We start from the raw sequence: 27,864 nt of genomic DNA, 5'->3' as shown, positions 1-27,864 counted from the left end.
ACGGTATTACTCGATAAGGTAAACACGACACGTGGATGGATCAAGCCACACGTAGATCCCCTTTCCGTACCGCTGCTTAGCTTGCTTGCATTTCTTATCGCCAGAAAGAAACGAGATCATCAGATCTTCTGATTTTCCTTTGACCTCGTTGGAACAGCATTCAGCATTCATATTGCACGTCAAAGTCGGGAGCTCGATTCTTGATTTGGTGGATTGGTCGGGGAAAATCACACGCGTACAGTCAAGGTCAAGTGTAACGCGCCTTAGCCTCAGGCTTGTCCCAAAAACAACAATCCGTTCAACAAGCTATACTCGCAGTGGTCATCGCCATCAGTCAAAGGGATAACGAGCTAAGACAACCTCGTTCGTTCGTCGGGTTACTCGCAAAGAACAATATCAACACCTATATCAAGTTTTAACACGGGGGCAAGAAGTTATCTTGTCGTGTTCGTATCGTCAACTCAACCCCTAGGACAAGAGATCGACGCACGGACGTTCATCATATCAAACACCACAGCATACCACAGCAGAAATCATACGATACGTATGACCACCAACGCAAGATGACATCCCTACCCACCAAACCACCCCTTCCTCCCTTTCCCACCTCATCACCTCATCTCGGCTCGGCCTCGCCCAACCCACTACATAACCCACAACTATCCCATGTGCTCGTCCCCGAGAGCCCACTCATCGATCTGAGCATGTCGAGTCCTGATCATAGGGGATTACAGGCTGAGACGGCTAGTATCGCTTCGTCCGCTGGTGGTGGTAGGGGAGGGATGAATAGGTATGTCCAAGTCTTATCTTTCTGTATCTCTATACCTGGTCGACATGGGAGGAAGACATATCTCGATACATAGTATGTTGAGCATATAATCAAGCTGATACTCTCCTTCCAAACCCACAGATCAGGCTCATACAAACGCCCACCCGAACCTCGTTTCCTCTCTGATCCATCGCCCGATAATATCCTGCCCTTACTCCAGGCCCAGGAATCTGACAATAACGACGATGATGGTGAGATTGGTAGGGAGTTGAGGATGGGTTTGATCTTGAGGAGAGCACTGATGTTTGCGGTGGAGAGGTGCGAAGGGGAGTTGATTGGGTGGCTGAGCGGGTTGGAGGGGAGATGGGTAAGTGGATTGTTGTGTTCATCATCTATGGAGCGAAGGTAGTTTCGTCTGCCTTTGTATGCTGACCCTTCTTTCTTTTGCTATTGTCATCAAGGCCGACATCCTCGACATCCAAGCTCACCAGCTGGAAGATGAGGAAGGGTGGGGATTGGTCGGAATGGCTATACAGGCTTCATGTGGGAGACAGGAGACGGAGGAATGCGTTAGAATCATAGTGGGTAGATGGGGTTTGGAAGTTGGTCAGAGGGGTGGGAGAGATAGGAGTGAGTGAAGTCATTCTTATCTCAGCTATTTGCCCACTGAGATCGCGGCAGGTCATAGTAGCTGATATCAACATCCTGTCTCTTATAGCCGGATGGACACCATTACACCTCGCAGCATTGATATCCACGCCCCCTTTGATCTCCTTCCTCCTCTCACGAGGTTCCTCACCACACGCCCTGACGAATCGTGGACTCACCCCCCTAGATCTGGTGGTGGGTATGCCAGACAGAGAAGACGTGGCATTATTCCTAGAACACGCAACATGTTATGGCGAGTCTTCCTCAACTCCCAAAACAGCTACAAATCTCATACCGCACTTCCCACCAGCCCGTCAAGCGATGCTGGAGCGTCGTCGTCGACACGCAACGCTCAAGATGGAGGCGATTGAACGAGAGGAGAAGCGGAATCAGCTCGAACTGGAGAGGGAGACGTGGTTGAGAGAACGAGCGAGGATGGTTGATGTCGATCCGGAATTGCTGATTAGGCCTTTACCTGATCCCAAGAGGGAGAGTAAGACGCCGTCGGATGATAGTGGTTTGGGCTGGATGGGGTACGAGCTGGATCTGGAGGCGGAGAGGAAGGATGATGAGGAGAGTGAATATGGTGGGGAAGAAGATGATTTTGATGTGAGCGGGCGTCCCTTTCTGTTTCTCGGTTGTATGGAGACCAAATGGTCAACCAATGGCCAGATAAGATGTCGTTGGATGCTAGAGGGTTGAAGGATTTGAGGCTGATACGTGCCTTTTGCGCCTGATAGGTAAATCAGCTGGACCTGAACTCGAATATGCTAGTCTTCTCCTTGTCTCACTTACCGATGATCTTCGAGATCCTCATAACGGATTACACTCCAGTATGCCAACCATTACAGAAAAGAACTTTACCCGCCAACGCACTTTACCTGTATGCCAGATTCGCTCAATACAAATGCGATGAAGGTTGGTTGGAGGAATTGATCGAAGGCATAGTGGAGACGATTGAGGAGGGTGTTCATGTGAGTTCGCTGCAACATCTGCCTCTGTGACGGACAGCACACTGACGAATGAGCGATTGAACAGAACAACGTCGAAAACCTCGCCTATCTCGCATTCTGGGCGTACAACTCTTCTGTCTTACTGCATCTTCTCAAATCAGATCCTGGGATCAATGCGGCTTGCGAGGAAATGAGCTTGTTAGGGATGATGGAGGAACTGATCAACGCTATACATGGTGAGCTACTGATCCCGTGAGCTCGTCTGGTGGTAGTCAGCTCATACATTAGTGTAGTCTTCATCATTCGAGTTGCCGAACGACGAATCGATATCTACCTCGACGCTGCGATCTTAGACTACGAGACACTGGAGGATTTTAACGATATTCGATTTGAGGGTGAATGGTCCATTTTCAGATCGTTCGCTCCCAAGAAGAAGCGAGAGACGCCCCGGGCAGCTTCCATCTTCGTTCCCAGTCCCAATGACTCTCCAGCGACTCCTTCTGCAGCGGGTACACCACACCGTACGCCGAATCGCCATCAGTCAATGAACGATCTGCGTTTGGCAGCCACGCCTCGATCGATCTCTCATGATTCCAATATCAGCGGTACTTCTGGACAATCCCATACACCCACGGTGGAGATAGAGATGAACCCTTCTCGAATCACGGATATCTTATCTGGAGTACATCTTATCCTTCAGCTATATAAGGTAAATCCTGCTATAGTCGTTCAAGCTTTTTCTCAGATATTCTTTTGGATTTCTTGCGAGCTGTTCAACCGAATCTTGGCACAAAAGAAATACCTCTGTCGGACGAAAGCCCTTCAAATTAAGATGAACATCACCGCTCTGGATGATTGGGTTAGAGCGAACGGATTACCCGTACAGACAGCTACGAAACATTTGGAACCCGTCAGTCAACTCTTACAATGGCTTCAATGTTTATCCCAGATCAAAGAATTCGATACTTTGATCGGCACAATGCAGAACATGAAGGCTATCAACCCATTGCAGATGAGACGGGCTGTCAGGGATTACAGGTATGAAGTGAATGAAGGGAAGATGAACGAAGAGTGCGGACAATACCTTGCTCAACTCCAGAAAGACTGGGAGAAACGCCGAGTCCAATTCAGCGTACAGAAAGCTGAAAGAAGGAGATCCCAAGGCTCATTATCCGACCATAGTTCCAGCCATAGTCATGGTGGACCATCGATGTCTGAAATCTCTCTCCAAGGTATCATCGACGATTCTACGCCTATCGACGCTTTGTTCGACGGCTCGACGGCACTAGGCGAATTCATCCCTCAATCCTCACCGGAATGTCTGGGTGAACTCCTAGACAGTCGATACATGTTACCCTTCGTCTTACCTCACGACAACACGTACCTAATCGCCTCTCCCCCCCGAGACGCGGCGTACAGGAACCTCTTGCCTGCCAGTCCCTTCATTTCAGATGGATCTAGAACTTCCAGACCACCCTCCAGATCTAGTTTCTCCTCTTCGAGACCTATGGGCTGGTCATTACCCCGACAAAGAAGTTTAAGGGAACTGCCCATGGATTTCTTCGGATGGTTGAAGGGAAAAGAAACGGACTACAAGTTGAATAGCGATGCCTGGGCGTTCAAGCAGAAACGTGCGATACCAATATCAGACCACCAAGAAGAGGATGATCCAATGGCTACCATCAAGGATATACGGGATTTGCCCAAGAAGATAGAAAGGAAACGATCGATCGAAAAATCACCTACGCCTACTCCCACTAGACCTGTGGTAGATACCATCAAAGCCAACGAGGTGCAGGGGTTATTACCTTCTTTAACTGAGGATGAGAAGACACCAATAAGTAAGAATGGCGTGGAGCTTCCGAGCTCGAGGCTTAGGAGTATGAAATCCATCGAACAGCTCAGAGAATCAAGTAGATTTATCAAACACCCACAATCTCCTTCACCAACATTCGACGATTCTTCGATATCTCATGGACACGGGAGGACAGAATCGTTCGAACTCAAAATGAGAATGCAACGCAACTCCTCTGGCTCCTATGCCTCGCCGATGAATAGTCCCTCGTTAATGAAATCGCCTACTTTGAGTCAGAACTCTGAGGGATCGGGGGGAAGCGGGGGAAAGAAGAAATGGTGGAAATTGGGTAAAAAGCTGAGTACCATCAATCTCAGGGAGGAGTTCTCAGCGATTGATTGGGATAGTCCTGAGAAAGATAAGAGGAAAATTAGGGAGGGGAGCGAAGATACTATTGGGCCGGGTCATGGATGGTCCAGTCGAGAGGGGGCATTTGAGATGAGGAGTCCTGGGAGTGGGAGTGGGACGCCGGGGAGGGAGAGGAATGCGTTTTGGAGTTGATCAGGCCGACGTATGAGATGGATTGGTTTCGGGAGGAGAGTGGGGTGCATAGATGGTTTGTTTAGATGTGATATAGATTGAGTGAGGGTTTTAAGTTGTAAAACATGATTTCTTTTGGTCTAGACATGTTCTCTGTTCCTCCCTTTGCATTGCGGCCTCATAGCATTACTCGTACCTTTCTGATCATCTTTTCTTCTATGCATGGCATCTTCATGTCCTCGGATCATCTTCGTGATCCATGCATCGTATCGTGATTGATAGGCCAATGGATACCTCAAAATGAGATACATACTCACGCGTTGAGCGTTCATACTTCGCATGGCGCGTATATATGGGGAAGTGAGAATGGGTAATGGGAATGTTTATGGCATCGTAATGTCATGTCGAATTCCCTAACTTTTTTAATTACTGTACCACTCACGCTCGTGTTTGTCACCGAGTCTATACACTCTTTTCTGCCTTACCTTTGTTATTCGGTGTTGTAAAGTATCTCGCAATCAGCATCATACTTGCTCATCCAGAGACGACTCGCTTGAAAAGCATACACGAGTAAGACGAAGTACATCGATTATCGATGAGACGGTAATACCTCTTTGAGCGGCAACAAATCATTTTAACAAATACTCATGATGAGCGACGAAGATCTACCACTACCATCACCTATCAAGCCCGAGCTAGAACTAGATGAGAAGGAGGGTATACTAGATATGGACGTGGGCACCCCTGCAGTGACACAGGAAAGTACGCTGGAAGATCTATTCAAAGCGGATGAACCAAACCCCAATCCACCTACACCGCGTCAGTCATGCTCCCGCTCACCAACCTCAGCAATAGGCCAAGAAGATCTCAAACCTCGTACCCACACCCAAACCTTCCTTGAAGATGAGAACCAAGCTTCCTCTTCCTCTTCCTCGCCTTTACCTGGCACGCCCTCTGGCGGAGGCAGGGGTCGATCCAAGAAAGTGAAAGTCGAAGAGAAACCTCCTCAGTTGATTGATGATCTCCCCATAGCGTGGGATGAAGCTCATGAGACGTTCACGAGTTTGGATAAATGTCATTATGAGAGTAAGGGGTTGGGATTGAGTAGGGAACAGGATGAGATGATGGTTTGTGATTGTGTTTACGACAAGCGTGAGTCTGGTTGGGTCGATCTTCAGTCATCCTGTGGGGATGCGTATATCATATCATGCGACTTTCTGGGCTAGATAGACTGGTGTAAGAAAGCAGTGACAGAGGAAAGAGAAGGTGTTTGTGCTGATACTCTGATGGTGGAATATAGACGACCCAGATACAGACCCTTGTGGACCAGAATCAGATTGTATAAATCGGGCGTTATTCATCGAGTGTCTGGGTGGGGAGTGCAGGGCAGGTAAACATTGTCATAATCAACAGTGAGTCCTGCGTCTCTTTAGTCCCCCATGCGAGACTTCACAGATGAAGTGGTAGCTTACACTTAATTCCCTTCAACAGGTTCAGCAGAAAGCAATACGCGAATGTAGAGGTGGTGTTGACGGAGAAAAAGGGTTTTGGACTTAGAGCTGGATCGGCGATACCTTCGTATGTGTCATTCCCCTCCCCTCACCATATCTCAAAATCTTCAAGCGTCATCATGAGTCTTTGAAGCTGACTCCCTGTCGCTCACTCTCCAGCAACACCCTGATATACGAATACATAGGTGAGGTGGTAGCTGAAAAGACATTCAGGAAGAGGATGCAGCAGTATGCGGATGAGGGAATTAGGCATTTTTACTTTATGATGTTGCAGAAGGAGGAGGTGGGTTGTGTTTCTGGCTTTTCAATCATCCTCATCCCGCAAACGACATGCGTACGGGATCCACAGTTGTCTGGAGGCTCGGAAACGGCATAAGAACAAGTGCACTAGCGTATGCTTACCCAATTGTCCCATAGTACATCGACGCTACGAAGAAAGGCGGTATAGGAAGATTTGCCAATCACTCGTGTAACCCAAATTCAGAAGTGCAGAAATGGGTGGTGGGACGGAGGTTGCGTATGGGTATCTTCACCAAGAGGGACGTTGTGAAAGGTGAAGAGATCACGTTCAACTACAATGTTGATCGATATGGGTGAGTGAGATCAAGTTTCGTCATACCTTGAGGAGAAGTCCTTCTTTTTACATGCTACCTGTTGGCGATCAGATAAGCTGATATGCGGAATAGTCACGATGCTCAGATCTGTTATTGCGGAGAACCCAATTGTGTGGGAACGATTGGTGGAAAGACCCAGACGGATGTCAGCTTGAGTACTATGAATGATCTGTTCCTTGATGGTGGGTGCCGATTTTCCCCTTGGCTCATCGACATGTTTTAGTACGGATATGGACTAGGATTGACATGCTCTACCGTTATAGCCCTAGGTATCACCGACGAGGTCGAGGCGAACGGCATGAAAGGTAACAAGAAGAAGAAGTCTCGTCAACTCGACGAGGATTTCGTGGTGAGTCCAGTTAGGCATCGCAAAACGACTTCGCTTGAGTAGCCGACTGATCGTCTTGAATTAGCCCACGCTACGACCGATCGAAGAGCCAGAAGTGCAGAAAGTCGCGGCTGCCATGCGTCAGTCTATGGAGAATAAGACTATGATGTCCAGATTACTGCAGCGTATAAAGGTAGGCGACTTTCTAATCCATTTGAACCTGTATCGACGAGGCTAACACTTGACAACAGATGACGGAAGAACCTGCTGTACAACGTCAACTTGGTCGGATGCACGGCTTCAGTCTGATGAGTATGGTTCTGGCTGAATTGGCGGATGACAGGGAGATTGTACTATTGGTAAGTGTCACCTAGCAAGAAGCCATGTCCTCAAAGCTGACTTGTGGATATGTAGGCGCTTGAAAGTATGAGTAAATGGAAGTTGCAGATACGAAATAAGATTGAAGATTCCAATATTGAAGAGCCAGTCAAGAAGTTACAGGATAGCCAGGATGAGGAGGTTAGCAACCTTGCTAAGCAGGTCAGTCTTGGATTACATCTTGAGCGGAAACCGGATGGTCGCGCTAATTTCGCCCGATAGCTGCTCGAGTACTGGTCCACTCTTGAACTATCGTACAAGATTCCTCGAGTCAAGAAACTAGCTACCGTGAGTCTCAATGAAAATGCATGTTCGGGAAGTCTCGCTTACCCTTCATTCTAGCTTGACGCCGAAGATGAAGCTGGCACAACCACCATAGCCGAAGCAGCCTCTCATTCGACATCAACACCTCGTCGTCCGGATGCATGGGAGAACACCACTCAGATCCAACTGGACATCGCACCAGTCCGACCACGTATACCGATCCCCTCATTCCATCGACCACGCCCACCACCTCCTGCGCCTCCATCCAGACCTTCCCTACCTGTATCTCAATCTTCCGATCGACTAAAGTTAGACGCTATCATCGCTCTCGCTCAGCAGAACATCCAATCGGCAGTATCGAATCCTGCTCCCTCCGAATCTCCTGCTGCTGAATCTAGTAGATCGGGCAGTATGGTGATTGAGGAAGATGAACGTCGTAAGAGGCAGAAAAGATCGCATTATGATATAGACGACGAGGAGGATGAAGAGGCCAAGAAGGAGAAGAGATTGACCAAGCTTGTTGGAGAGGTGGTTGTGAGAAGTATGAGTAAATACAAGGAACAGATGGAACATGATACCTTCAAGAGATATGCCAAGGAGGTGAGTTATATCACTTGTACCGATGAGGTGAAAGGGATAGCTGACTCGGGGTGATATAGTGTACTGGTATATTGGTAGAGAAGGAGAAGAAGGGACATACATATTCGACTACAAGACATCCAACCTTATCTGAAGAGAAGAAAGCAAAGATGAAATCATTCACCAAGGAATTCACACATAAGGTTCTAAAGCGTCTAAAAGAGAAAGGCAAATTACGGAAAATCAACCCAAACCAGAACCAACCTTCCACGTCGACTACTCCAACATCCACATCTACTTCCTCGAGGACCCTCAAAGTGGAGGGGGGTAATGGGACGATGAACACGCCTACACCAAGTGGGACAATCATCGAAACTCCCACCGAGGGGACACAGGGGGAATTGATGGATGATATTTTCGGTAAGGACGATATGGACATTGACATGGATATGGACCTGGACCAAAGTCCATCTTCTGCGTCCAGGGGAGGAGGGAGGAAAGAAAGTGTACCTTCGATTACCGGCAATGGAAATGGAGGTGAGAGAGCGAGAAGTCCAGTAGATGAAATTAGATCTGCACCTGTCACTGTTAAGAAGATGAATGGCGGGTATACCGTTGAGAGGTTGGATCTTTCTACTTTGGGGAAGGTTAATGGGATGAGCCATCAGAATCAGCCACATAATCAGAATCAAAGATCTCCGGAGAAGTAGTAATGAATGGATTGGAACGGGGGTCGAAGTCGTCTTGTGGAAGGGCATAGTGAAGTTCAAGTAATTTATTTTTAGTGATGTAGTCATACACATATCTTGCTATGGGAAGATTCGCAAGATTCATTAGAAGGTATGAGGATGCATCGAAACGTTTGACGTACATTCGATTTCGAGATGCCATCCTTCAACTTGATGATCTCATGAAAATGGGATTGACAATCGAGGCTCGACTCCAGTATGGACAGCGGTATCCCCTGACTTGGGCTTGGGTACCTTGCATATATCTGTCTGACTTTATGAGATGAACCGTTCGTGAAAGTAATGAATGCTATGCCTAGAATCACTTGATGCTATGGTCCTTCTTCCTGATAACATGTCGAACTTTTACTCCAGCATCGGTCAATCTACGGTATCCCCTCACATTCAGCTCACTCCCAAGTCTCCCACCTCTCCAAACCCGTTACCTTACTCCCCTTCATCAACTCCTTCACAACCCCCTCGCTCGAGAAAATACAATCATTAAGCCCCACTCCCCCATAAGCGTTCCCTACCAAACTCAACTTCCCATCCCATTCACCATCCCGTATATGCCTGTGCAGATCCCGTAACCTCTGTCCATGATTGAGTGTATAGGTGGGTATACAATCCCAATTGATCTTACCCAGTTTCAATATTGGTTCGACACCCCTCAAATGGGGGAAAACGGTGTTCAAGTGATTTATACTATTTTCTATCAATTCCTCATTCGACCCTGGTGGAATCAGATTGGGAGAGTATGAAGACCAATATGGTCCACCCATCATTAGAGTCAATTTGGTGATTCCCCTCACATCGGTGGATAAGGGTATGGCGGTCGAATCGAATATCACTCCCAATACACCGTAGGGGTTGGAAGAAGGATCAGAACGAGATATGAGGTACCCAAAACCTGCTGGGTGGATCTGGTGTGGTGGGAGGGGATAGACGAGATTGACTACGCCTACGGAGGTGTAGGGGTTTGTATCTAGATGAGAGAGGGATTGTCGGTCGGAAAGGAGGGAAGAGAGAGTTGAGGATGATAGTGCTGAGATTATGTGGTCGGTTGTGTATTTCCCTTGGGTAGTTTCGATCTCTACCATCCCGTTACCTCCTTCTTGAGATGTCTGAGAGGGTGACAGGGATTTTATAGATTTGACAGCTTCATTAGACCTGATCTCCACGTTCCCACTCCGCTGGATCTCCTCATACAACCTATCCGTCAGACTGCTCAACCCCCCCTTCAAGCCGTACAAACTCCATTTCTTACTTTCCCTTCCCAGCTCTCCCAACTCCTCTTCCTCCCTCTCTACTTCGGCTTTACTCTTCTTACTTGGGCTGCCACCGCTGAGCATACCAACGACGACACTCCCATATTTCTGTTCTGCGTCCCACAAACTTGGAAAAGCAGATCGTACAGATAGATCTTTAGAAGAGGCAGCATAAATCCCATGAACCATCGATGAAGCTAGGTTCCGAGCTATGGCCGGTGAGAGTCGCCTAGAGAAGAATGAATCGACCGATTCATCGGATACACCTTGTATCTGGGGGTGGAAAGGTTCCTTGAGCGCGGAAGGGAGGAGACCTTTGAGCAGGGGGGAGTTGGAAGACAGGAGGGATAGGGGCGAGGTGGGTAAGGCGGTAAGATGGGAGGTGGATGGGTCGAGGAGGAATCGGTTCTTGGCTGCTGGGTGGGAGAAGAGGATGGGCAGGATTGAGGATGTGAGGTCTAGGTCTTTGAGCTGGGGTCATAAGATAAGTGTTAGCTTTAGGTTCAGTCTCCGTGGTGTGGTCCAAGCTTGTGCTCCATCTGGCGATGAACGATTATTTGTTTGGTGATGCTCTACAATCGAAACGTCTATCCCCCAATCATTTATCTGCACATCCCCATCAGTCTAAAACAGAAACAGAGATTTCTCAGGCGAGGTATATCTACCCTTGTACAAACAAGACAAACTCACCAACCTCAACATCCCCCTCGCACCCTCACTTCCCCTCGGCCTAATACTCCTCGGCCCACTCTCAATAGTCACCTCCCCACTGATCACCTCACCTTTCCTATCAGGATCGAGGTATTCCACCTCATGCCTCTGAGAATTGATCCATCCTCCTATCCTATTGGTAGATTCGATGAGTGTAATCTTTGATCCGCTGCTGGAAGGCAGGAGCTTGGATAGTTTATACGCTGCTGTCAAGCCGGAGAGACCGCCTCCTAGGATTGTTATACTTCGAGGTGGGGGCATCGTTCGTACTAGCGGGACATGTCTTGATTTGTTAGATTGAGTAAAACTTCTGTCTTGATTTGTTAGATTCAGTAGAACTTCTGTTAAATATCTCATATGCATACAAGAAGCAAATTGTGAACACATCGCGATCTTTCGATGGTAGATGGACTTTTCGAGTGGAGGTCATTCCATTCCGGGTTGAGCCGATCTCTCATGCTGTGAGGAGTAAATGTGAATGTACAGGGCATAAATGGGACATGCATTGAACTTGAACTGATCATGATATAATTCGTAAAGTATAGTACTATATAACACATGAGACCAGTATACGAACAGAACAGAACATAATCTATAACACAAAGCAATGGGAAAGACGAAATCTTCTCGAACAACCGTAAAAGGAATTATGAAAAAAAATGAAGTACTACAACAATAGTACAGTCCTCTTGATACTTGAATTTCATTATACACATATACACCTACTACTACTCCCCTAAAATGTCCTATCACCTCCCTACTACTGTCCTTTCCACTCTTCCATGTTCTACCACCCACACTTCCTCCCTTATCTCCTTCGATCCTGCTGCGTGGCTGAAAGTGATATCACACCACTACCTAATCTTAGCCAACACCCCTATCCCATCTCCAAACCCCTTCCCAACCTCACTCTTAGCCTTCTGAAAAGCATTCCAAAACCTCAAGGTCTCATCCCCCGCTCCAGTGACTATCGTCTGTCCATCAGGACTCATGGCGAGGTACAATACCCTGTAAGTATGTCCGGTGAGCGTGGCGATTTGAGTCATCGAGGGGTACTTCCATATATGGATTTGGTTCGATACGGGTCCACCGGAGTATCCGTGTGTGGAGACTAGTTCGTTCGAGTTTCGGGACCACATGAGGTTACAAACCTACAACACAGCAACATCATCTATATCAGCTTTGTCCATCTCGAAGATACCTCTGAGCGATATTCCTTCTATACAGCCATGCAGACTCGATATCGCACAGTGAGGTTAATAATCGAGAGAAAAGATGACAATCAAATGGGAGAAAAACCGGACTAACCTGAGACCCCGTATCATATTCACTAACCAACCCCCCCGTCAAACTATTCCAAAACCTAATCTTCTTATCCGCCGTACCACCCCCACTAGCCAACAACCCCCTCTGGTGCGGATTCCACGCAATCGCTTTAACCGCCGCTCGGTGCTCCCCAAATCTCCAAGTCGGTTTATTATCCGTTCCACCCCATACAAACAACTTATTATCGTTCCCTCCAGAGGCTAGTTGGTCGGTATCGGGGTTCCACCTCAATCCACATATCTCTTGTTTGTGATGTCCCGCTAATTTCCTGATGTAGTGTTCGGGGATACGAGTATCTCGATGTAAGATCGTTCGATCCCTTGATCCGGAAGATAAGATGTGGGAGTTCCATGCGAGAGCACCCACTCGACCAGTGTGGCCTGACATCGTTCGAATCCGTTTACAGTATTCTGCGTCCCATATTTCGACTAGACCACTGTTCGTTCCTATTGCTAGGGTGCTTCCCTGTAACACGTCATATCAGAGTCAGTCTCGTACTTTGGCAGTGATAAGATTGTACTTACCTTATTGGTCCACTCCAGTCCTGTGACGGTATCGTCGACGGCTTGACCGTCAGAAGCGACCCTCACGAGATCACAGAGTTTCGTGACTTTGCTGGTCTGAGCGCTCCAGAGGTAGACACATGAATTGAGTCCTACACCAAGTACGTTGGAGGCTGACCAAGAGACAAGGTTCAGGTAGAAGTCATCCTGAAGTATGTTTCTGTTAGCTGATGACTTCTCCTCAATCAAGTGCGAGCTGAACTCACGGCTAATTCAGGTGCATCAAGCACTTTGAAAGGCGTTTTTGCAATTGATCTGATCTCCTTCCTGGGACTAAGTAACATTCTCTGACTTTCTTTTCCCACCGGACTCAAACTATATACGGGGTGGTTCATATCGTCCAGACTATCCGCTCCCAATCCGGTAACACCACTCAATCCACCATTGATCCTGACGGTACCGGGAGAAGTAAAGTTGAGGATCCGTTTCTTCGTCGGAGTAGAGGGCGATCCATGTGCATTCCCTCCGGGGGGAGGTGAGAAAGCTGACCTCCTACCAGTAGAATTGGGCGGAGAATTACCAGGACGTGTCGTACCGGAAGTCAAGGCGACCTGAGATTGATGAGCTCTGTGATGGGATGAACTGGGTCCAGCACCTGGCGGTCTACCGTGCCCAGATGTAGGCGTTGAAGGAGCGTGCATAGGTAAGGGTGGAAGAGTAGCTGCAGGTGACATTTCCCTACCCCTTTCTCCACTTGATGTAGCTGCTGGTGGCGGATAATGATGGGACGGTGTGTCACCTGCACCAGAGATAGGATAAGAGTGATTATTTGTAGGGATGTTACTAGTATCGAATGTCATAGGTTGTCTGAGCTGTTGATGTCGCGTTCGAGAGCGCGATTGAGCCGGCGAGGAGGTTCGAGAAGGCGATTGAGATGGAGGGAAGAGTTCCGTTTTGAGTAATTGGGTGAATGTCGCATTTGCTTCTTCTGTTTATTTCACCGTTTGGATCAGCAAGGTAAGTTGAAAGCTTTCAACGACAGTATTTGAGCAACTTACCTCTCCTGACATCCCCATCAAAAGCGTGCTGATTACTTCTCCTCCTCCCTTTAACTTTGCTCACCATCTGCCCGGTGATCCCATTCGCATCGGCACTAAGCTGATACGCAGCATGAATATCGCTCCCATCTCTTGTTGGAATAAATCTACATTCCCAATCAGCGAGGATCAGTCGACGCACCACGTTGAGTGAAAGGACGATCGTAACGAAGATCTCTCCCAGTGCTAGGGAGATCATGAAAACGTTGTGAACATACCTATCACCATACTCCCTCACCACGCCCTTTCCTTTCCCCACATTAGCACTTATCGGACTAGCTCTAGGCGAAGCATTCCTCATTGGACTTGTGATATCTCCAAATACATCTCCATTCCCTCCCTTCCCATTTGATCGGAGGTCGTATCGAGGCGATGAAGGGGCCGTTCTAGGAGAGGAGGGGACGGACGATCGGATCCTCCTTGAGAATTCTGTATCGTATATTGACATCTTGGCTTGTGCTACCTTGATGTCTAGGGGGGAAGGAAGATGGATGATGGTAGTGGTAGTGTGATTATATTGTCGGGGTTGAAGGATAGTGATAATGACGTTATTGATATTGCAGGAATTGAAGGTTAGGTATCAGTCTGAATCCAGCAGACCTCCCTTCTGATTATATGTATCGGAATAATATGAGAGTAGCGAGTCGAGGTGAAACGATGAATAAGAGCAGGACAAAAGAAAGACGTGAATGTTTTTTGATTATCTTCTCTTGCTAGTGAGATGTTGATCCACTTTGGCTCTTTGTTGTTGATTGTTGATTGTTTCGGATTTCTAGGGTAAGTGAGGTGGAGGAGGTGTTGTTGTTTAGAGAATCGTATATTATGACAACAGCTTGCAATTCTCGTGACAGGAGCAAATGAGTGATGAGCGATGAGCAGAGTAAGTGTAGTAGAAGGAAGAAGAGTGTCGAGAAAAGAGAGAGAGAGAAAGATGATGTTATAAGTAGATGTGAATTGAGGTTGAGAGTGAGTGAGAAGTGCGTGCCTCCTCCGATCACCACCCCGTCAACAGACACAATCAACCATCAGCAGCCACAAAGGGGAGGCGCGAATAAGGAAGGAATAATGTTTTACTTGTAGTTGTCACATATGCCAATATTAGATTCTAATGTAGTAGTGATCTCATGCATGTAGACAGTGCAAGTGTGAGTGCGAGATGCATCCATCGAGGTATGCAACGACAAGTATGTAGGAGATGACGATCATGGCGTTCAGAACAGGTCATGACTCGCACTCGAAGCGAAAAAGAAGGCTGTACCTTGCTTCTACGCCATGTCCTGAAAACCCAAAATAACAAGAACAACTCAGGTACTCGTGGTTCCCAAATGGGTACAAACGGTATGCATCAGTCTCTGAACTCTTTGACCGTAGATGAAGACATCAGATCCCTCAGAAAATGCACGATCTTTTCCTGACATGCAAGCTCACTCAGGCGCGAGAATAACTCTTTTCGCTTGAACAGGAGTTCGTCGATCTGCGATGTTCCAGTGGTAGTTGTAACATCTCTCTGCTCGCCATCGTTGGACCTCAATCTACTCCTTGCTCCGGAATTAGGCTCATTGCAATCAACGCACACCCAAGAATACCAATCGCTTCGTGTCGAGAATCATGAATCCATCTCTCCAACAATACAAAGACTTCCTACACTGAATAACCCAAATTACTTCTATACTAGAGATTAATTCGATTAAGCAGCGTGCTTGGCCTTTCGGACTTGGAGTTTTCTGTTGTAGAACTATTCAAAATGACAAAGAGAAATCAGCTTATAGTCCTACATCACGTTCTGAGGCACTATCTGTATTACTCACCTCCAACTCCTTACCCTCAAGGATGTAACCATCAGCTCGACCGGATTGACCAGGTCGGGAAGTGATGATGGCGAGTAATCGACCGGCTCTGAATTGTTGTTCGAGGAGAGGGTCAATCTTGGCATCCTTCTTTCGTTCCTCGAGGACTCTCTTGACGTGGTTGGATTGTTTGACCTCGGTCTTTTCTTCAGTGGGGGCGGCGGCGTTCTTGGCTCGGGAGACGGGTTGAGCGTACTGCGAGTGATTACTCGAACGTCAATGAAGGGATGTATTTAGAGGAAAGAAGAGATACCCACGTGAGCCTCGTACCATTGTCTGAAAGGAGTGGCATCGACATCGACGACAGCTGATTTCACAAGGGTTTGGGTTCTCAAAAGCTCGTTGTTGGTGGCGTTGTATCGCTAAGGGGTTGCAAGCAGATTAGCAAATGTCACAAGAAACCCATGATCCGCTCCTTCTCCTACTGTATGTGATTCCCATACTCATTATCCTATCGCCAAAAGAGAAAAGCCTACTCACCACAGTCAACAATCGAGTCTTTCTAGTAACGTGCTCCGAACCCCAAGCAAAGTTTCCAGAGTCCAATCGGAGAGCCCTGTACTTGGTGTTACCACCTCGTACTCGGACCTCGTGGATTCTCTTGGAAGAGTCGAGCTTGGTCATAGCGGGTTGTCGACCCAACTCGAACTTTCTCTTCTTTCGGCTAAAAGCAACAAGCAAAACCAGATCATCAATACACTGCTCCTTCAGTCAAATTCGCCCGTAGACGAAAGTAAACCCACTAGTGGGCTCTTCGAGCACCGGAGGCAGAGCGCTTGTGGCGCGAATCACGAGTGATACCCATTCTATTGTGATAGCAAGATGATCAGCAAGGGGTCGTATGAAGTGTGTTGTGGTATAGTAAATGTATATCCCAAGTAGCGAGCGTTTGTTGAAATTTTCTCCTCCGCTCTCGTCTACGCTGTTATTTTTCTGTTTCTTTCTCTTTTTTCTTATTCCTTTGCTCCTCCTGCTACCGCTACTTGGGATATGTCGATGTGTGTGGATGGGTACAGGTCGAGTATACTCACTTGAATGTTGATGGCTAAGAAAAAGAAAGAAAGTGGTAGAAGTTGAAGATTTCAATATAACATGTAGTGTGTGAGCTGCAGTATCAGACGGTGCAAGTGCAAGTGCAAGTGCGTGGTGTGTATGGTGAATCCAGCCAGGGTACATACAACACTACACCACTGTAGCTAGCTCGGTTGTGCGGTGGTACTGCGTTGTATGGTGGAGGGGACGGAATGAGGCGGAATGATAGCTGGGTGAGGGGATGTGGCACGTCGGATTTAAAAGTCATCGCAAAATAAACGCCGACGTTAACGATACAGGATTTTGGCCGCGTTAGACAACGGGTCATGATAAACTTGCATAGACCTGCTTCTCCTCTCTCACTCTCTTCATCCTCAGACATCGATCAAAACAATGCATCCCCATCTCACATCAGAATGAACCTCGTCGCAAATGCACAAGGTACTACCAGATGATGATCCCTCCTCAACCAGATACAATATGCCCAACAGATCAAATACTACAACCCAAACATCTCCCCCCACCTCCCAACCTCCCCCGCACTATCCTTCATCCCCCCCTCATCCCACCAACCCCTAACGAACGAATACCTATCAACATACAATCCCGCTATCTCCCCAAAAACCTTCTTCATCTTACTCACATACACTTTGACACTCCTCATCAGATCATCCAACATCCCCCTCTCCTCTTCGGATACAGCTCCGGAGGTAGCGGCATATTGCAGTGCGCTAAGAAACGGTGATATACCATTCAGGAGTTGTCCGAAAGAGGTGATGTACCAGTGGAGTATATTCCAGTCAACCTCTCCGGAGGGCAGGGTTAGACTGATCCCTTCGGATAGGGTTGGTAATTTACTAACTACCCCTTCTTCTGAGGATGATTTGAGGATAGTCCGTTCATTCACTAATGCCTCTAGTATAACCGAAAGGGGTATTAACAAATTCAATGGATCCAATCTCCTATCTCTTCTATCTCTAACCGCTACATCACTATCAATATCCAACGCTCTTTCCTTGAGTATAAGTGAATCTAGGATATCCAAAAGATTCATAATAACCTCTTCGTCCCCCTCATCACCCAGCCTTATCCCAGAGGATGATCCTACACCTGAATGAGATCTCGAAATAGATCGCGTGTGCGTGTTGGCATGAACAGCAGAATCAGATATCGAATGATGTAATTTCGTGTTCCCCGCTGCCCCGGGTATGAGCGATGGAGGAATGTGATTCTGTGTTCGAGTGTGGACCTGATTGAACGATAAGCTTCTTCTAACAGATACACCATCATCGTCCCCCTGAGCTTTATGAGAAGCAGGGAGATGGGATCTCTGGATGTTCGAGATGGAATGGTTCTTCCCATGTCCTCGGGATAGTATTACACCAGACCCGGCTGGGATATGAGCAGGAGGCTTCGTACCATCCGAGGTACTTCTGGTAATCCCATTCTGTATGGACTGAGATTGGTTCGGGTCGGGATTCAAGGTCACTCTGGGAGGCAGGTTATTAGGAATGTACGGTAGACCATATACAGGCTGAGGATCAGGGGGAGATTTGACTGTTGGTCGTGTGATGTGATTCGGTGGAAGTGGAGCTGGCGCTGGACCAGGAGTGGGTCGTCTGATGCCCATTCCCATTAACTCATGGTGCGCTACTCTACCGTCTGAGGGGAGGGAGGGGATGAGTCCGCCGTCGAGTAGGAAATCTAGGGAGGGGTCGGTCATCGCGTTGCGTTGCGTTTGGGAGTGTGTGAAGTATATATGAGGTATCGAGTATGGAATCCTTGATTACGATGGATGATAGTGTCGGATATGAGGTGATGATGGGCTGATTGAGTATTTTTGGTATTACTGTAAGTGTATGTTAAGTTGTAAAGTGATGTCAATGAGCAATTATCAGTGAATGAAGGTCAAAAGTATCAGTGGAGTATAACACATCCTTTGTTCAGCACTATCGGAAGGATCTCTTTGAGCAGTAGCGGTCAGGTGAAAGGATCCTACCAGCAAGGTGATCCATCCGAATACGGACAACAGTCGTTTGGTGAATATATCGTCCAAATCCATTTGATCCATCGACAATGCATCTCTCACGATTATACCCTACACCCTATACCGTTCTCTCTTCATCTCATCTACCCGCCAGCCTTTAACTTAAAGCTCAATCCCATAATTCTTCCTATACTCCTTGATATCCCCCAGCTGCTTCTCATACCCTCCCCTAGACTCAAGGTAATTGATAATATCCTGTAAGTTCAAGATCGGCTCAATAGGAACCCCAAATTCCTCCTCCACCTCTTGAACCGTCGATTTACTTCCCGTCCCTCTCTCCTGCCTGTCAACCAGCTGGACTATCCCGACGAGCTGAGCTTCGGGTTGAGTTCGGATGATTTCGATGGCTTCTCTTATGGCTGTTCCTCGAGTTAGGACGTCGTCGATTATGACTATTCGGCCTTTGAGGGGGGACCCGACGAGGACACCGCCTTCGCCGTGCTGCGTGGGTGGGTGGGCGGGCGGATGAGGTGAAGATAAGAGAGTGATCGACAATGTAAGTTTCGAGTACGAGTATATAAATGAAGTGAAGTTTCGGTCACGTCGGAAAGTAAGAGTATGATACAAATAAAGATATTCCAGTAATCATCAGCATCCACTCCCACACACACCACTGGTACCTCCTCCTTCACCTAAACCCAAACAACAACACTCACATCCTTCTTCTCCTTCCTATTATAAGCGAACCCCACCTCCCTCCCTTGTCTACTCAAATCAACAGCGGTGATAGCAGCCAAAGCGATCCCCTTGTACGCCGGCCCAAACAACACGTCAAACTCGGGTATACGCGAGGAAGAGAGGATCTTGGCGTATGCTTTGGAGGTGGAGGAGAGGAGAGAGCCGGTGTAGAGGAGTCCGGCGTTGAAGAAGTAGGGTGATTTTCTGGTTGGGGGAGGTGGATGGAGACGAGTATGGATCAGATGTCAATCGAATGATGTATGGTCATTGCAAGCAGGGAGCAAGGAGCGAAGTGATATCAGAGAATCATTGGAATGTCAAGTCAGCTCAAAAAGCATGATCATATTGAGGACGGTGCAAAACCAACCCACCTCCCAGACTTCAAGGTAAATTCCCCAAAGAGCAGGACCCCATGCTCAATGGCAGCTTCGATGAATGCTACTTTTTCTTGACTGAGTTCTCGTGCAGCGGACATTGTGCGTTGAGCTGTATATGGATGATCATTGTGAAAAGGAGAAGAAGGAGAAAGAAGAGAAGAAGAAGAAGGAGAAGTAGAAGAAACTTCTAATTAGAGATAGCCGTGTGAGTGATCGTTATCTCTCGATCAAAGTGGGAAGTGCAAAGTGGCTACCTCCACTGTCCACTGTACCACCTCTGTAATGTAAATGATCTATATGAGGAGATACAACATACATGCATGATATCTAAAGCTACAATATACCATATGCACAGAATGATGATAACATTTCCAAATATACAAGGGCAGCTCAATACCGTATCCGCAATATACCAAAGGTAAAATCCGCATACCATCCTAGCATCATGTCCGACCACGACAACCCCATTCACCTCCAAGATACCTCTGAGCCCGGTAATACCACCTACGCATGCCCACCCATCATCCTCCCCCAATTACCCAACTCCGGACCCAGCACATTCGCTCCCTCACCTTTAAACCAACCTACAATCTCATGGGGCGAGAGGGTACACCTAACTTTCTGGAACTGAGGTTTGAGCGAGGCGTTACTTGCTGGAGTGAGTAATGAGATCTTGAGAAGGTGGTCGAATGCCTATTAGGCAGACAAAGAATCCATTGTCAGCTTCTGATACTCTATGAAGTCATGGAAGATCCAAATGTGCTCTGTCAAGTAAGAAACCAATACAGGTCATGCTGGGAGCATTCCGACTGAAGCGAACAGCTGAGTTTGATCCGACAAAGCATCACTCACATTCCTCAACACACCAATGGGCCACCTGACTTTCCCACTCCCCACTAACTTGGTTCTTGAGAACCTCAGATACTCTTCCTCGACTTGAGCGAAACTGAATTCTTCTCTCCCGGCATAAGAAAGATGTTTCGTGATTATCAATACGCCCAAAGCGGGATGAGGCAAGCCTGAGAACCGAAAACCGTTGGTCAGCTTGAAGTATTCGGCTGAGGGTCGGCTGAGATGATGAAGCTGACCTTTCAGCTTGTTCAGCTGTAATCCCCAACCTCCACCTTCGATCTGCGAGATCACACTATCCGCTAATTCATGGATCGACATGAAGTCCGCTCGAGATGACAGGACGCTGAGTACGGGTAAGATCTATATATAGCTCCCCATACCTAAATCAGCTACCTCTGCGCAGGTCATTAGCTCAAGAAAAGCCGACTTACAAAAGGACGATACAAATTCCTAACGTCCGTGGTCAACCCAGTCAGCCTATCCAGATTCCTCTTTATCCTCTCTTCATCCAGTAACATCTGTAATGCTCATGATGATCAGTCCCGCCATTCGTCGGGTGTATCATGACGAGATCTCAACCCACCTCTACAGCAAATTGCCAATCCCCTTTCCACCTATCCTCTTCCATCTCCTCCGCCTGCCCTTCGGAAGATATCAAAGCCAACTTCAACAGCTTGCGCCAGCCCATACCTTCCGAAGAGATCGGAGAGGGTATACGGAAAGTACGATGCGAAAATCTTGATTTGACTCGTTTCTCCAGCAACAGTAGCGTGTCCTATAGATGCAGAGTCAGTCTGCCTTATCGCTGAAAACAAGGTAACGTTGGGAGGTCGTTACGCACGATTCTAGTAGTCACACCTATAACAGCTACGCCTCGTCCTGTACTTTCCACAGGTCCAGTTTTGATACTTTGTACGACATCCACTGTATATAACGAAGCGTCAGCTGTTGTTTCAGAATGCGAACCTGCTAAGCTCACGTAAACAATACAATAACGCTTGTCTAGCATGTTCAGTGAAAAGATCGAACTCCTCAATAATAATGATAATAGCTCTAGGGGAAGGCTGAGTGAGAAGAGCAAGTAGATGGGAAGGTAAAGTCGTGGGAGCGTATTCCTACGTCGCCATGAAATCACCTGGATCAGCTTCCCAGAACTGTAGTCCACTTGCAATTCAGGTGAATTTGACGTACCTCATCATTCCCCTCATCCTCGACGTCCTCTTCGTCATTTTCCACCTTCTTTCCCTCCGCTTCAGCTATCTGCCTGCCCATCTCCCTGATCGCCAATCTATCGTTCGTCTGCGCTAGACCAGAGAGCCTGACCACTATGGGTAAAGTTTTCGAGGTTGAAGGGAGCAGATTAAGTGCTCTTGCGACAGTCTACACACACACACCCAAAGCCAAAGTCAGCTTATAATTTCTGTCATATATCAGCACAGACCTATCAGCTTACTCTAGTCTTCCCTACTCCCCTCGGACCAACCACCAAAGCACTATTCCCCTCTCCCCTCTCTACAGTCCCCTTCAGAAGATTGACAATCCCGTTCAACGCTTCGTTCTTCTCCTCATCAACGAACGGTGGTGGATCTATAGATATATTCTGTGAAGTGAGAGTCGAAAGTACCTTCCAAAGATACATCTTCGCAGATCTAGGTAATTCCACCGTCGACCGTGATGTCTCTTCATCCTCCATGACAATATCATCTTGAACATCTCTCCGTATCTCCACATCAGGTACAATGGGAGCCTGGATACCTAATGGATTGACCTCAAATGTCCTACTACCACCATATTCATCCAATTCTTCACTCTCCCTCGCAGGGGTAGCACTATCCTGCCCTACCAGTCGTCCAGATCTAGTCAACTTCGGAGCAGACGCCTCGCCTTTATATTGGAAATTCCTAGCTTCCCTCTGTCTCTTGAGCGCTTCATTCGCTAGAAAAGTCTCTCTACTAATCTCCTCGGCAGTCTTGTACGAAGAGGAAGAAGGGGACTCGAATATCTCTTGATCAAAGGTGAGATTCCTAGCTATGGGTTTAGCCGGCGATGAAACTCTGGGTCTTTTCCTGGCTGAGCCTGAGCCATTCTGACCGGATGGAGGTGTAGGTAAAGGTTTGTGAAGGCTCGATGCGAGGGTGGGAGTTCCTTTCAACCGCGGGGTGGTGCTGGGCTTTATACCTGGTGTAGAAGTGAATTTCTTGCTAGGTGTAGTGGTGGATATGGAAGAAGGATTAGGTCTAACTTTCCCATTTGGGGTGGGACTCGCCCTGTTCGAAGGTGTCTTGATGACTTTGGGAGTCTTGGTCTTCTTGGACTTGGGTGTGGTAGTCTCATCGTCATCTACTTTCTTCCTCTTTCTAGGTGTGAGGATTTCTACTACTGGTTCAGCCCTCTTCCTTGGGGTGGAGGTGTTCCGCACAACGGCGTACTTTGGTGATGTGGTGGTTACGACTATACATTCTCCTATCTCGTCGTTATCGTTGTCGTTGTCGGTGAGTGCTAGTGGGTCTGGTGAGGGCGACTGACGGGTGACCATTGTGTATTGAAGTTCTATTATTACGCTTATGTAGAGATGAATTTGCTTTTGGGATGTCAATTTATCCACTTTCAACTTCTTGATGCTCGGAGCTTAACCTCGTCCTCGAGACGCGTCTTTCCAGGCACTGAGCAGTGGCAAAATAGGCAAGCAACACCGGTTCCGTTTTGAACGCCTATTCTGTACCACCCTTCACCGCTGGCGCTTCGTTTCATCCGTTCATAAACCTATTCCACCCGCGTCTCCACTAGTACTTCTCCTATACATTTAGCTTATATTCATTGATACCATACCTCACATCTAACGATATACACCATGGATCTCGACAAATCACTAGACGACCTAGTCGCCGAAAAGCGAAAGACCGCCCCTCAACAACAGAGGAAAGCACCCAGGACCAGCAGCGGCACCGAGAGGAGATCGAACAATACGCCTTATTCTGTGAGTTGTACCTCTCATCTCACTCTTCCACGCTCTGAATCAGCGCAGCTGACGGATGTCTTCTTTGACGTTGCGCAGAGACCTCCACCCAGATCTACCGACGAGAAATGGGTACATGACGCCTATCAAGGACCCAAGTCATCCGACCGAAGAGGTGATCGAGGAGATAGGAGGGATACTACTGCCTTGACTGGGACAGGAGCTGGATTCACTGGTATCTCCACGAGGATCGAGGTTGTTGGATTACATTATGAGGTCACTCCTGCTGATCTAAAGGTGAGTTTCCAAATCCTCTCTGGCCTGACCTTAGCCAGCTTGAATGTGGGAACGAAAGCTCATCGGCATGTTCGATGTGTTACAGGGAATCTTCTCCCAAGCTGGTACTTTGGTTCAAGGACCTACTATACGTGTAAGCGACTAGCCTCTCAATTTCAGACTTAACGCGTTACTGGGAAATCATTCGTATCGAATATCCATTCATCTATGCGGATGAGTGAGACCGCCCATTCTCAATCATCGGTGCGCATTGGGTTGGATGGGGAACCAAAAGGAATAGAAAATAATGCTTATGCCCCGCTATCTTCTCTTTCCTTCTTTGGTGAGCTTTTCTTATCTTTTCCCCTCGATCAAAAGGTATACAAGCTCACCTTTGCGTTCGCTTTTAGATGCCCATCATCGAATATCAAACAGTACGACAGATCAGGTCGATCAAAAGGCGAAGCGACTATGGAGTTTGCTTCGCCCCAACAGGCTAAGATCGCTATCAACAAGTTTGACGGAGCTATGACTAAAGGTAGGTAAATGTTCTAGCTTTGATCCGCAACATCTGTTAGAGAGGGTATTTTCGCCCACTTTAGCGTGACAAAATCCTTGTCTACATTTCAACTCTCCTCCTTTTTCTCATCTCACCCCAACATCCGTCCGTATTTCTGAGTAATAAAGCTGATACCACAACTATCAGGCCAAACAATCTCGATCCGCCTCCTCGCACCAATAGTATCCCGACCCCGACCCGGTCCACCAGGTCAAGGTCCAGCACAAGCACAAGCTAATCCAAGTGGTCAATCTCTACTATCCAGAATCCAAGGTCCACCAGGTAATGGTCCAGTAGGAGGTAGGGGAGGACGAGGCGGTAGAGGAGGGTAAGTTTAGCCCTCCCTCCCTGTCAGTAGACCAGGGAATTCGGATCATAAGCTGATAAATAATCTGATAGTCCTGTCAGAGGTAGAGGCGCAGGCGCAGGTGGCAATAGGGGAGGCAAGCGTGCTGGTGGTGGACCCAAATCGGAGGGAGATCTGGATAAGGAACTGGACAGCTTTATGAATAACTCGGTGGGTCCATTGCTAACCCATGTATCGTCGTGATTTTGATAGCTGATGTGTTTGTTGGTGGTGGAGTAGACGAATGGCGGCGGGGATGTTGAGATGGCTTAATTAGTGGAAGGAGTGTTATCTATTGTGGTGATCATGAAGTATGTAAATGTACTTGCTCATTATTATCAAAGATATATCGTATTATCGGCTTGATGACCAACCATGCTCCCATCGCTTTGCTGCGTGTTGAGCTGCAGTCCGTGTCCATCAAGTTCCGCTTGATGGAGTATGCATGGGAATAATGAGTGTTGAGGTACTACGAAATACGGTATCAATGTTATATACAAGTGAATCACTCGATCTGCAAGATATATACAAAATCTATCAAATCTATAACCTATAAACAGAACAGTCCACGTTTCTCAAGCATTCCAGAGACAAGGAGAACCATGATCATTAGACCGGACTCCTAGCCCTCCCTCTCAATCCCTCATTCTGTACCTTCTCCCCACTCAACCCCGCCAGGGAATTCCTAACTTCCTCCAAACCCTTCTTAGCCAATTCGTCAGCTCCTATACCTACTCTACCGAGGATATCGTTGCCCTTTGTGAATATCCATTCGTCAGGTAGGGAGAAGGGGCGGGCGGTTATTGCTGCCAACTCTTCGCGGATTATGTTGTTTGTGAAGAAGTCCTATAGCACCAAACATGATATCAGTGTTGAAAGTAGTGTAACAGAAACGACCCCGATTTAGAACACCTCAATTATTATAATCACAGAAAGGTATGCTTCAGGAGACGATGGACTGACTCACCAGGTTCAAGTCGTTCTTATCGTACCCGAATGGATTCTCAATCTCCGAGCCGATTTCTGCGAATCCCAAGACGATGTATGAGGTGATCTATCATACGATCCGAACATATGTTAGCTCAGCGGTCACAAAATATGTGTTGCCCTTCATTTATAGGGTTGACCGATGGAGGATTAGTTGCACACTCACCACAACAGCTGGGATGGAGATCCACCCAAAACCAGCACCGTACAACTGAAAGGGAAGGACCAAACAGTATATCCAGGTGACTTCCCATATATGACATAGGTAAGAGAACGGGATGGGTGTGGTGCTATCATAAGCAAAGTACAAGATATAAGCATATCAGATTGTAGTCCATCACAATATCCTTTTAATAAAAATGAACAACGATATCATCCCCCTTTTCATCACCACGTCCCAATAAAATCACACCACTCACAGGATCCTCTCCAGATTACTCAACGCCTCGGACATACTCAACTGAGCAGCCAACAACGCATTGGTCGTAGGAACATCTATCGTCTTTCTCTTCTGCAAATTCGCGATCCAACTACTCATAAACATGGTAATTTCCAGCGGAACGTTCTGACCGACCCCACCAGACGATTTGGCAGTCTTCATCCTCTCTCGCATAGCCGCTCTCCCAGCAGCCTTGTACCTCTGACGCTTAGTTACGAGGTATTTGAAAGGGAATGTCTCGGAGAATCGGAATTTGGGTGGATCTCTGGCGGGATGTAAGGTCGGTCTGGCGACCAAGGCCGGGTTAGACTGGGTGGATGGGGAAGGAGAGGTAAGTGTTTTGAGCTCTGTGCCCGAGTGGATGGTTATTGATGAAGAGTGGTGGTGTCGTGGAAAGGCTCCTGTAGCTATATTGGCGTCTTCGGATGAGGGGATACCTGAGGGGAGGTGGAGGGAGGGAATGAATTTGACGAGATCATATAGGTCTTCGTAGAGGCTGAGAGCAATGGATACGAATGTATATCAGCATTTATCTGAGCTTGATTGTTCGCAGATTGACCCCAGATTATGGGCGCAAATGTAGCTTTTTCTGCTTAAGGATGAGCGCACGAGTGAATCGACATCACTCACATCCCCTCTTCACCCCTTAGATAATGCTTGACAGCCACGGCAAAAGCTAATCCCATTCTGACAAGTGTGGCTTTCTCGATGACAGCTCGGGTCTCTTCGATGGCTCGGAGTTGGGGATCTTCAGGTGGAGCTGCTCGAATAGCATCGGGGCCTTTCGACGTGAAGCAAGACATCTCATGTCAGCAAACATCTTGGAAAGTGTGTCGGGATTATATGTATGTCAACTCACAGTGTATCCACACGATTCTCGCCCACGTTCTATTCCCTTGGATGATCTGTGTCCATAGTTTACGTCCTTCTGCATACTGACCATAGGCTGAGGAGGTACTATCATCTCATACAAGCTACATCAGTCATGATCCTTGTCTCAAGTAGGTAGCGCGAAGCGACCCACCGATAACTAAGTGTCAAACCCAGCAACACACCTGATCGTCGCCCGTTAGCTCTAGCTATCATCTTGCAAGGACCATCACAGAGGAAGAAAGGGGTAGTATACTCACCCAAAGCAGTAAGCAAGGTCGAAGGAACAGTCATCTCCGCCTTGGTCTGTTCGTTAATCGCTACAATCGCTGCCGTCCATCCACCAATAAACAACAGGGAGGGCCATACTCTAAACACCGCAGTAGCTTGCAATGCCTGGAATAGGAGCATCGCTGATTTGTGCGGTCGGTGACTTAGGAGGTCGAGGTCTGGGTTGGAGATGAAATGATCGTCTACTGGTGTGTGTGACATTGTGATTTATCTTTGGTGAGTACAGTTGAAGGAAATAGAGAGATATGTAATGAGTGTGGTGTTGATAGGCAACTTGATATATATATATTTATAT

The 27,864-nt window shown here is 47.5% G+C and overlaps 10 protein-coding genes across 10 annotated transcripts; 3 read left to right on the top strand and 7 right to left on the bottom strand.

The window, feature by feature from the left end:
• Nucleotides 1-563: 563 nt before the first annotated feature.
• I302_108437 (uncharacterized protein) lies at nucleotides 564-4,726 on the top strand (the record flags this gene model as incomplete). The annotated part of the gene is made up of 7 exons (XM_065870671.1): nucleotides 564-790; nucleotides 911-1,136; nucleotides 1,231-1,399; nucleotides 1,488-2,026; nucleotides 2,158-2,391; nucleotides 2,456-2,606; nucleotides 2,664-4,726. 7 exons carry the CDS (start codon nucleotides 564-566, stop codon nucleotides 4,724-4,726), a joined length of 3,609 nt encoding a protein of 1,202 aa, XP_065726743.1.
• A 629-nt stretch (nucleotides 4,727-5,355) lies between these two features.
• I302_108436 (uncharacterized protein) lies at nucleotides 5,356-9,089 on the top strand (the record flags this gene model as incomplete). The annotated part of the gene is made up of 13 exons (XM_019193792.1): nucleotides 5,356-5,857; nucleotides 6,006-6,117; nucleotides 6,197-6,283; nucleotides 6,376-6,499; nucleotides 6,634-6,809; nucleotides 6,903-7,012; nucleotides 7,094-7,179; nucleotides 7,244-7,351; nucleotides 7,410-7,517; nucleotides 7,573-7,698; nucleotides 7,759-7,824; nucleotides 7,879-8,400; nucleotides 8,460-9,089. 13 exons carry the CDS (start codon nucleotides 5,356-5,358, stop codon nucleotides 9,087-9,089), a joined length of 2,757 nt encoding a protein of 918 aa, XP_019043915.1.
• Nucleotides 9,090-9,517: 428 nt separating this feature from the next.
• On the bottom strand, nucleotides 9,518-11,347 carry I302_108435 (protoporphyrinogen oxidase; the record flags this gene model as incomplete). The annotated part of the gene is made up of 2 exons (XM_019193793.1): nucleotides 9,518-10,846; nucleotides 11,066-11,347. 2 exons carry the CDS (start codon nucleotides 11,345-11,347, stop codon nucleotides 9,518-9,520), a joined length of 1,611 nt encoding a protein of 536 aa, XP_019043916.1.
• A 593-nt stretch (nucleotides 11,348-11,940) lies between these two features.
• Nucleotides 11,941-14,460, bottom strand: I302_108434 (uncharacterized protein; the record flags this gene model as incomplete). Its single annotated transcript, XM_065870670.1, has 6 exons — nucleotides 11,941-12,237; nucleotides 12,395-12,877; nucleotides 12,937-13,122; nucleotides 13,182-13,903; nucleotides 13,974-14,119; nucleotides 14,231-14,460. The coding sequence occupies 6 exons, from the start codon at nucleotides 14,458-14,460 to the stop codon at nucleotides 11,941-11,943; spliced, it is 2,064 nt and encodes a 687-aa protein (XP_065726742.1).
• Nucleotides 14,461-15,699: 1,239 nt separating this feature from the next.
• Nucleotides 15,700-16,664, bottom strand: I302_108433 (40S ribosomal protein eS8; the record flags this gene model as incomplete). Its single annotated transcript, XM_019193795.1, has 5 exons — nucleotides 15,700-15,747; nucleotides 15,821-16,054; nucleotides 16,117-16,221; nucleotides 16,340-16,523; nucleotides 16,603-16,664. 5 exons carry the CDS (start codon nucleotides 16,662-16,664, stop codon nucleotides 15,700-15,702), a joined length of 633 nt encoding a protein of 210 aa, XP_019043918.1.
• Nucleotides 16,665-17,390: 726 nt separating this feature from the next.
• I302_108432 (uncharacterized protein) lies at nucleotides 17,391-18,614 on the bottom strand (the record flags this gene model as incomplete). Its single annotated transcript, XM_019193796.1, has 1 exon — nucleotides 17,391-18,614. The coding sequence occupies one exon, from the start codon at nucleotides 18,612-18,614 to the stop codon at nucleotides 17,391-17,393; it is 1,224 nt and encodes a 407-aa protein (XP_019043919.1).
• Nucleotides 18,615-19,040: 426 nt separating this feature from the next.
• Nucleotides 19,041-20,091, bottom strand: I302_108431 (orotate phosphoribosyltransferase; the record flags this gene model as incomplete). The annotated part of the gene is made up of 3 exons (XM_019193797.1): nucleotides 19,041-19,379; nucleotides 19,595-19,820; nucleotides 19,988-20,091. The coding sequence occupies 3 exons, from the start codon at nucleotides 20,089-20,091 to the stop codon at nucleotides 19,041-19,043; spliced, it is 669 nt and encodes a 222-aa protein (XP_019043920.1).
• Nucleotides 20,092-20,497: 406 nt separating this feature from the next.
• Nucleotides 20,498-23,381, bottom strand: I302_108430 (uncharacterized protein; the record flags this gene model as incomplete). Its single annotated transcript, XM_019193798.1, has 9 exons — nucleotides 20,498-20,686; nucleotides 20,846-21,012; nucleotides 21,082-21,205; nucleotides 21,277-21,363; nucleotides 21,429-21,620; nucleotides 21,687-21,769; nucleotides 21,825-21,960; nucleotides 22,037-22,225; nucleotides 22,299-23,381. 9 exons carry the CDS (start codon nucleotides 23,379-23,381, stop codon nucleotides 20,498-20,500), a joined length of 2,250 nt encoding a protein of 749 aa, XP_019043921.1.
• A 315-nt stretch (nucleotides 23,382-23,696) lies between these two features.
• On the top strand, nucleotides 23,697-25,255 carry I302_108429 (uncharacterized protein; the record flags this gene model as incomplete). The annotated part of the gene is made up of 7 exons (XM_019193799.1): nucleotides 23,697-23,822; nucleotides 23,901-24,098; nucleotides 24,184-24,231; nucleotides 24,513-24,615; nucleotides 24,784-24,964; nucleotides 25,036-25,153; nucleotides 25,223-25,255. The coding sequence occupies 7 exons, from the start codon at nucleotides 23,697-23,699 to the stop codon at nucleotides 25,253-25,255; spliced, it is 807 nt and encodes a 268-aa protein (XP_019043922.1).
• Nucleotides 25,256-25,591: 336 nt separating this feature from the next.
• Nucleotides 25,592-27,770, bottom strand: I302_108428 (uncharacterized protein; the record flags this gene model as incomplete). Its single annotated transcript, XM_019193800.1, has 8 exons — nucleotides 25,592-25,828; nucleotides 25,950-26,036; nucleotides 26,136-26,259; nucleotides 26,389-26,904; nucleotides 27,039-27,189; nucleotides 27,268-27,365; nucleotides 27,433-27,463; nucleotides 27,539-27,770. 8 exons carry the CDS (start codon nucleotides 27,768-27,770, stop codon nucleotides 25,592-25,594), a joined length of 1,476 nt encoding a protein of 491 aa, XP_019043923.1.
• Nucleotides 27,771-27,864: the final 94 nt, after the last annotated feature.

The sequence above is a fragment of the Kwoniella bestiolae genome, chromosome 7, assembly GCF_000512585.2.
Source record: "Kwoniella bestiolae CBS 10118 chromosome 7, complete sequence".
NCBI classification, from domain to species: domain Eukaryota; kingdom Fungi; phylum Basidiomycota; class Tremellomycetes; order Tremellales; family Cryptococcaceae; genus Kwoniella; species Kwoniella bestiolae.
Note: the sequence above shows the minus strand (reverse complement) of the source record. Positions and strands in the feature narration are given on the sequence as shown.